Source organism: Bidens hawaiensis, unplaced genomic scaffold, assembly GCF_021521415.1.
Source record: "Bidens hawaiensis isolate Kalapana, Puna unplaced genomic scaffold, B.hawaiensis_p1.1 tig00016263_1, whole genome shotgun sequence".
NCBI classification, from domain to species: Eukaryota; Viridiplantae; Streptophyta; class Magnoliopsida; order Asterales; family Asteraceae; genus Bidens; species Bidens hawaiensis.
Genome location: NW_027492483.1, coordinates 394530 through 404373, shown reverse-complemented (window position 1 = coordinate 404373; position 9844 = coordinate 394530). Strand labels below are relative to the sequence as shown.

At 36.4% G+C, this 9844-nt stretch overlaps 1 protein-coding gene across 1 annotated transcript; it reads left to right on the top strand.

The window, feature by feature from the left end:
- The first annotated feature begins 8380 nt into the window (after positions 1-8380).
- LOC143551097 (uncharacterized) lies at positions 8381-9463 on the top strand. The gene has a single exon (XM_077041609.1). It carries the CDS (start codon positions 8381-8383, stop codon positions 9461-9463), a length of 1083 nt encoding a protein of 360 aa, XP_076897724.1.
- The last annotated feature ends 381 nt before the right edge of the window (positions 9464-9844 follow it).

Here is a 9844-nt window from a genome sequence, read left to right as displayed (position 1 = left end):
TTGCGGGTCCAACTGGGCTCTGCTGGGACCTACCTCTTCAGTATCTAACTAACAAAGATATTAAACTGGTGAACACTAAAGAAACACAATGAAATACTTTAATATGGACAGGAGTTAATCGCTATTGGGACACAGATAAACGGATACATCCTCAACTACTCACGCACTCATTCAGTGGCGAAGCTTGGACTAAGACACTGGAGGGACCGGACTCAAAATGTATAAAAAAAATCACAAACAAAGTGGGCCGGACTCAAATTTTCGACCGAAAACGGCTAAATTTACACTACGTACAAAACAATTTCGGCCGAAAAAGGCTAAATTACACTACGTATAAAAATCTTCGGCCGAAAACGGCTAAATTTTACCCTACGTATAAAAGATTCCAGCCGAAAACGGCTAAATATGCACTACGTATAAAAAATTTCGGATGAAAAAGGATAAATTTACACTATCGCGTAAAAAAACAGGGGGGCCGGGGCCTCCCCGGGCACTAAGTAACCTTCGCCAGTGCCCTCATTTTAGGTGTATGCCTATGAGGTACCCGCCTACCCGGTACCATAAGTGAATTGAAACCTATATACATTTTTGCGAACATAAGTGTTTCGTGACTAATAAAGCTAACACATGTGTGGCAAAGCAAAACATCAAATTCAAACATACGTGATATAAATAGTGCATAAACAGGCGAATGAGACTAACATAATGCGCATTAAGTAGAACGTTTTATGAATAATAACACTATAACAAGTTATGCATCTGCCACGTATCTAAAGTCTAAAGACAATCGTCTAAGCGTTTCCGCAAAGCAAACGATTTCATTCAAGTGTTCACTAAAATCTATCTAATAATAATAATTTTTTTTTTATTTTTCTAGAATACAAATTATTGCTACTTTCATAAAATAGATGATTTTCAGACTAAAGTGATCGCATTTTAAACGTTTATATTTGCCATAAAAAAATTATATTACACTTTATCATAAAGCCTAGAAAAAAAAAAAAGTTTCATAAATCAAAAGTCCAAAATCAAAGGACTAAATATTAATATTTAAGGCTGAGGGGTGTGGGGGGCTTTAATGGGGCTCCAACCAATAATATTATGACGTGTAGCAGAGAGAGAAACTGGATAAGGGGGGTGTTGGAGCCCCCGTTGGAGCCCCTGGCCCTGGTGTGGAGGGGCTCCAGCGAATTTTTTTTTATTTTTTTATAAATATATTCAAACAACGTATTATTAAAAAAACTCATAAATTATTAAAAAAACACACATTAATAAAAAAAACACATTAATATCTAAAAATAAAATAAAAATTAAAGTACTAAAAAAAAACATTATTCTTATTCTTCGGCTTGGTCTTCTTCGATCAACCTCTTTCGGATACGTTCCTTTTGCTTTTCCATTAGCATTTGATCGACCGGATTTAGGTTACTGAAGTCTCTAATAAGAAAGTCCAAATCTCTCATTCGACTTTTTTTCTTTTTGTTATTAGAGACCACCTCCATGGTTTTGTTGAATTTATTGAGGGATTCAACAAGATTGGCGATGTTTACGGCTTCCCCCTCAGCCGGTTTTTTCCCCTTGGCGTCCCTTCCCAATGGCCGCCTCCTCGGCGGTGAAGACGTTTCCTCCTCCGCAATGTTTAAGTCGAATCCAACGCGGCAATCCGACCCGGTTGAAGTGCTATACGCTCCAGACGAACTAGTTTTAGTCCGTTTCGCCTTTACTTCCGCATCAAAGTCCGGCGCCACCAGCTCAACCCACTTGGAACACCTTTTCAACCTCTCCCACAACAATAAATCGTCCCACGTCTTCACCATCCCATACCTCCGCAAACACTCCTGCTTTCACTCTTCGACCGTGAAATTGTAAACCGCCAAATCATCACTGCCACTTGGTCTCATACGACCGTTGTTCCTGTTGAAAAGATTAGTAAACAAGCCGACAAATTTTCTGATTTCGGACCACCGACCCGAAATCATATCGGCGTTCCGCTCTGTACTCCCAACGAGCATGTAGAACGTCTCCCTAACCTTTGTCCAAAAAATCTTGCTCTTTTGGTAATCGGCTGCAAAATGAATAAATAAATTAGATTTCCATTTAATTTTTATATTTAACTTTTTTATTAAAAATCATTTTTAAAAACGTTAAAACAATTACCGCAACGCCGATCCTCAGAAATGACTATCCAAGCCCGACACAAGGCTTCCTTCTCATCCGATGACCACGGAGTGGCTTTCCGTTTCGTCCTCGGAGTCGAAGCCGGTCCCGACCCGTCCGTTGCAAGTTGTTTTTTCCGGTGGACGCGTCTTTTTGGTCTCGTAGCTTCACCGTGTGATTCTTGTGTCTCCGGAACAACAAAGTTAGGAGACGGTTGTGTGTTGGATGGTTGAAAGCCGGATGATTCTTGTGGCTCCGAATAAAACATCGGTTGGTGCGGTAACGACCATAAATCGTCGTCAATATAATCTGAATCAAGGTTTGGGTACCAATTTCCAGCCATTTTTTTTTAAAAAGTTGAGAAGATGAATTGATTTTGGGTGAAGGTTTGAAGTTGTGGTATAAAAATGGGTGAAATGGGGTATTATATAGGAATTTTTTTTTTTTAATTTAGTAAGAGCCCAACGGCTCTTTTTCTAAAATTCAACAAGCTCATCTCTCTCTTCTCCCGCTAACAGGCTCACGCCTGCATGGATTTTCGCGTTAGCGCCCCGGTGGTATGGTGTTAGCGCCTGGGGGCGCGAGCGGAGGGGCTCTAGCGCCCCCGTTGAAGCCCCACACCCCTCAGCCTAACATTCCACAACAACGTGTTAAATCTACTACACGACTCACATATAAATACTCTACTCAACCAACCCCGACCAACATTAAGGTGTCCGTGTCTCTTCTTTCTTTTCCGACCAACAACTTTATGGGATCTAAATCTTCCAACGTTTGGCCAGTTTTCTAGTCACTTCACTTCTGTCTCATCAACATAATCTTCTAGAGAGAGAAATTAAGAGTGTGTTAATTAATTAAAGATAATGGGAAAGTAAAGTGAGATTTTGGATGCATTTAGAATCGCTTGTAGGGTCCACTCGCACTGCCCGCAGACTGCCCGGATGTACTACCATCCGCCCACGGACAACCACCCTCACGGCGGAGATGTGAAGACGGGTAACGCCGGCGGCGGTGGTGGCACGGTGGTGGCGAGTAAGAGGGGTTGTAGCAATGCTAGTGATGATGTTCTTTATTCTGTTTTTTGAAAAGATTATTATGTGTTAGCTTTTGTTTGTTGATTTGTATTGGTACCTTTTGAATTTTATGGAATCTAGTTTTTGCTCTTTTTGCTTGTGATATTTGTTAGATTATTAACATTTTTATTACATTGCCTACATGGATTTCTTCAATTAATATTACAAGGAAACATTTCTAAATATGTGATGTAAATATCAATTAACGTTATAAGACTACATGCAGTGAGTGAGTTGACATTAAAGTATTATAGAGGAATAGAGGATGCCAAAGGTTGTTAAGGAGTGGAGCTTGAGTGGGTTAACGGGCGTTGGGTAAGAGATGTGAAAATGTCTGTATTTACTTTCGTAGCCAATAAAATAAATATTACTGGAGCAGGGCACCAACCCACCACATGGTCTAAGACTGAGGTTATGGACAGTTGGACACTTGAAACATAGTAGAATAATGTGAAAATCATATGTTGAATGGCTATATAATGTTCCTTGTCTTGCTAGCTAAAAAAGTTGAATCAAGCTGTGTTTAATTTTAACCGAAAACTGAAACTCTTCTAATAAATGGTACATGCATGTTTCATATGACGAACGAATCTATTAATAAAAAGTACTATGATATACGTAATTATTATAAAATAAATGCAAAGTTTAATATAATTACTAATTAGTATAAAATAGATCTTTGGCGCCACAAAGTAAATTTTGTATGTTTTAGTATTTCAGATAATAGTTTTGAATATTTTCACTTGATTTAATGGTTAGCCATCATATGTTGTCTGTGAATACCTTGACTGGTAGTCAACCAGGGTTCGAGCCTCTAAAGTTGCCTAATGTAGTTTTTGTTTTTAATGTTCTTTTTTTTAGCTGGGCTCATGGTTGCATGGACTTGTCGCGTTTGGTTTAGTTTCACTATCATAACGAAACTCAACCGAATGCTAATTTTATTTTTTTAGTTTCGGTACCGTAACTAACGTGACGGAAACCGGTCGAATTTTCGTAGACTCAACGCCCGAGATTGACAATAGTCGGGTTTTACCAACGCTGAAGTTTTACCAACCGACGCCACCCCCATTGGTCCACCTCAATTTATATATTTTTTTGTTTTATTTTTGGTTTTAGTTCCGGTAGCGCACGTAACCGAAGCCGACCGAATTTACGTCGACTTACCGCCTCAACGCTTGGAACCAACGACACTTGGATTTTACCACCACTGGGTTTTACCAACTTGCCCACGCGCCGGGTAAACCTCTAGTTAGTAAATAATAAAAGTGAGACTAGCTCTTTTAAGTATTAAACCATTACTTGTTAGCGTTACATATAAATATTAAACACCCACTATGAACATGGATAATTAAATTAAAACATGTCAGAAAAAAAGTGAAAATATCAAAGAAAAGATCTCGTCAACTTGTTTGGCTTGTTTCCAAGTTTCAACATACGTCCGAGGAGAATATGTTTGACCATTTCACTTCACAATTGAGTTGTGTATATAGTTTAGTTACTTTCGTTTTAAAGAAAGTAAACAATATGCTTTCTTCTTTGGTTTTGTCCTATACTTCTCTTAAGCTTGTGATATCTCCAATTTAAGATTATATGTGTGTTTGGGATTGTTTTTTCTAATTCCCAAAGGACATGACTTTTTGAAAATGAGGTTGTAACAAAAATGATTGGGTTAACTTATAAGAAAAATTCAAATGAACTTGTTAGAAAAAAGGTATGGCTTAACTTATTAATGTAAAATAATAAAAAAAGACATTCTTTTAAGTTATTTTTAAAAACGGTTTGCAATTGTTTATTTATACTATTAATGAAAAATTTTTATAAATAAGAAAAATGAAATGGATGAAATGGTTTATAAGAGAAAATATTTTTGGGTTTGTAGGTGTTTCTTCATTTGAAATATTGGCAGAACCCATAATGGTTGCAGAGCGTGCCAGAAATTGTCTGGTTAGCCACTTAGCTGGATGTTTTTCATGTGTTTCGCCATTTCAAATGACGGAAGTGACTTATTTACCATGTGTTCCGCCATTTCATCACTTTTACCCAGGGACGGAACTAAATGGTGGGGGGGGGGGGGGGGGGGGGGGGTCAGGAGGGTCCATTGACCCTCTTAAAAATGGACTGTTCTGCAATAGTAACATTACACTGTCAAAAGGTACAAATGTGACATATTTAAAAGTCGACTGTTCTGCAATAGTAACATTTACTTTTTTACCTGTATCTTATTGAATTATACTTTGTATACTTTCGTATTTAATAATTTCTGATATTTTTTGAAAAATATTTCTATGCATTATACAAAATATATTTATACTTAAAAAATCATTTTTACTGGAGTGGACTTTTTACATTTATTTGATTTTCTTAAACTCTTTTGGATGCTTCTAACAAAAGATATAATTGAGGAATAGTTTCTAATATTTAGACATTACATGAAAACTCATGTGATAAATATATAATTTATACAAGACACGTTATTATTAGCTAACAATTTTTTTTTTTCATAAAAGGACTTTTAGTATTATGAAGGTGTGTACATAGTGAATATTAGTTCTCATGCGGTTTAAAGTTTAAGTCTCACAATAAGTAATGATTTAGATTTTGAAATATGATTAGATGCGTGCATATGTGCACGCGCTTTGTTGTTTTAATTGGTTTTCGTGCTTTTTTGATTTTAGTTACGATATAAAATTTGTATATGATATGATCCTCTGGGTAAAAGTTTCTGGTTCCGCTACTGCTTTTACCCCTTTATAGTCTGCCTCTATACATTTGTCTCATTTCCGCCATTTGAAATGACGTAAGTGAATAGTATATATTCCTGACACGTTTGACGAGACCTTTTGACCACACTGTTCACTTCCGCCATTTGAAATGACGGAAGTTAATAGTACTGACATTTATGACAATTGACAAGACTTTTCTGTCTTTTTACCTTCTGACCACATTGTTCACTTCCGCCATTTCAAATGGCATAAGTGAACAATACTGTCATTTATGACAACTGACAATACCTTTTTCTTTTTGACCATACTATTCACTCATGTCATTTCAAATGACGTGAGTGAACAATGCAGACACTAACGATATATTGACAAGACTTTTCTCCTTTCTTAACATACTATTCACTTATGTCATTTCAAATCATAAGAGTGGAGTTATATTATTATTTTTTACAGTATTATTTTTTTAAAAACATTTATTTGAAAACTATAGTTTTAAATTTATTACAACTTTTATTTTTCTTTTAATTTTTCTTATAACCGAGTTTTTTTTAACATTTTTTTTATTTTTATTTCATAAGTAATTAAAATAGTATAATTTAAATATTTTATAATAAATATCATAGGTAATTAAAAAAGTATAATTTAAATATTTTATAGGCAATTTTTTTTCAATTTCTTTATTAATTTGTTTATTAACATACCTGTAATATATTTTTTTGAAAATGACTAATTTGAGAAATCGACGTTTTATTGTTATGAACGGGTTTTATCTTACCGCATTATCGTGCCTTTGGGCGAGTGTCAAGGTCGTCTACAAGAATTTAAATACCTCGGCCGAGCCAATATAAAAAGGCCCGTAGGCCTTAACGAAAATTTTGTATTCGCCAATGTACATGGATAAAACTTTATCGACTAATTTATAATAAGCAGAAACCATTTTAAGCATGTAATTATCTCATTAACCATTGCAACAAACCTTATTTTTAACATCAAAAAACATATATATGTATTATGTATAAAAAAGTTAGTGCCCCTGAACCTTATGTGCCCCGGCCGATGGTGCGGCTCGCACACCCTCCGAGCCTCTCCTGACTAGTGTTTACGGGAGTTGACTTTAGACGAATTTATCCAGCAGCCCATTTAGAGGATTAATGTCTTTTGAAAGAAAATTTGGATCACTAGTTAAACAAATATTTAAATATTTGACGGTTTCCAAATATTACAATTCACTAACTCGTTATCAGGATTTAATAAAGAAATTAAAATAAAATACAATTATTCTAACTTTTGCCATCTCAAATAGCACTCTAAAATATTCGCCCATCCATAATCACATGTAAAGGGGAAGTGAACATATTTCATACGTAAACGGAGTTGTTTAGGTTGACGAATCCACTAATGCACCTTCGTTTATTATGAGATACAAAATAACATATGAAGAATTTGTTGCGTTGATTTGTAATTATGTTCAAATCGACCAACAATCCAATAGCCTGCATTTGTTACTCTACTACACATTTCAAGACGTATGTGAATCCTCATATGTTGTTGGGGAAGATAGTATGAGCATGTTGTACTATCTAGCAGAAACTGGTGAAAAATTCATAGCTGAAATTTGCGTAAAACGGCAAACAATAGCTCTTTTCCACTATACAAGTTGCATGGATCTTTTAAGAGGGTTTTGTTCATTCAATAATTATTGAAGATGTTGAGTCACTAGCACACCAATATGATCATATACAATCACAACATTTGGAGCTCGGTGTGTCAAATTACACTAGTTTAGAATACTCTAAACATGTCTTCTGAACAAGTTAATAATAACGATGATGACAATGGGGGTTTTGATGACTCAGACGGTTAGCGTTTTCATTTTTGTTATACATTTTTAAGATTGTCCTGTATATATATTGTGTTCATTCGATTATTTCCTTGAAGGTTACACGTCTGAAGAAAGTGAATTCACTCCAGAAGACGTTTAATCGGAAGAAGATGTTGTTGTCTCTCCATCATCAGAGCATTACCATTCCGATATTTATAACGGATTTTCTCAACAGCAAGTTGATTATCTGATCATGTTGGGGAGTTAGAAGATTATCGGCTTTCTAATTTTAATGATGACAATGACATTGTTATATGAAATGGGGATATGAAGGAAATCCAAGTTGGCATGTCATTCAAATCCAAGAATTTTTCTCAACAACAGGTTGATTATTCTGATCATGTCGTGGAGTTAAAAGATTATTAGCTTTCTAATTTTAATAATGACAATGATAGTGTTAAATGGAATGAGGCTATGAAGGAAATCCCAGTTGGTATGTCATTCAAATCCAAGGGCGAGGTGATGTTAACCATGCGTAGGTGGAACGTTGGAAAGCACAGAGAGCTCTATGTGTCCAATAGCAAGCCAACATTTTCGAAAGAAAAATGTTGCACATTAAAGCCAAACAAAGATGGTACTCTTATATAGCCCATCTGACATGTTGTTGGACTGTAGCCGCCTCCAAAAGAAGAGATAACAACTTGCGGAGAATAATTGTGTGGACACTTGCACACAGTTGCTACTCCATAGTAGAACGCAACAATAACCGCTCATTAACATCCAAAGATGTTGCCTCGCATATCTTGTCGCAAATTCTTGTAGATGTAACTTTTAAAGCAAAACAAATTCAAGTTTACATCAAAGATAAGTTGCACGTTGATATTACGTATTCTAAAGCTTGGACTGCACAAAGAAAAGCGATAGAGAGTATCTACATTACTTGGGACGATAACTTCGAATTACCCAAGTTCCTTGGTACATTACAACTCGCTAACCCTGGTACTATTGTACAATGGTTACATCATTCGCACGTGTCATCAGAATGTGCAGTATTCAAATATGTGTTTTGGGTGTTCAGGCCGAGTATTAGAGCCTTTCATTATTGCCAGCTCGTTATCTCTGTAGACGGGACTCATCTAAATGGTCCATATCGGGGTAAGTTTTTGATTGCAGTGTCCAAAAATGCAAACAATCACATATTTCCGGTGGCATATGCAATTGTCGATGAAGAAACATATGAGAGCTGGATGTGGTTTTTCAAACAGTTTCGGGAGCATATTGTGAATAAAAATATGGGCAGTTTATGTGCTATCTACGACCGACATAAAGGAATCATTAAGGAGATGGAGACTTTAGAGGAGTGGAAAGAGCCTAATGCTTACCATCGCTTTTGTCTTCGTCATATTGTAAGAAACTTGGGGCAGAACTTCAAGAGCGCAACCTTGAAGAGGATATGTTGGGTAAATGGGAGCACAACATGCTGCATAAGGTACTTGCATTCGATTAAGCAAATGAAGGCTATCAATCAAAAAGCCTGGGATTACTTAAATTCCATTGATAAAATTAAGTGTATTGTGGTGCATGATAAGAGTAATCGTCGGCAGGCTAACCTAACTACAAACATCTCAGAAAGTTTAAACAACGTCCTATGGTTTGCTAGATTGTTGCCTATAAAGGCATGTATTTAGTGCACGTTTAATAGAGATGTAGCCCAGTATGTAATGCACACTTAGATTGCATGGAGTTGCAATACGACATTACCCCCTCGCTTACTGGGGTTGTTCAATACGCGTGATCAACGATCGTGGGAACATACGGTGTTTGTTTTTTATGTTATGGAGGGACGCTACCGAGTTGAGCCATGGTTGCAAACAACTGACGAGTGTGCCAACGAATATACGGTTGAGTACAAGAAATAGAAATGCACATGTTTAGGTGGCAACTATATAGATTCGCATGTTCCCACGCAAATGCAGTTTGTCACCGGAGATGCAAACACCCCACGACGTTGTTGATTTTCGGTTCCACACTGCTATCTACCGTTAACAATACAAAGGCCATTGGTACCC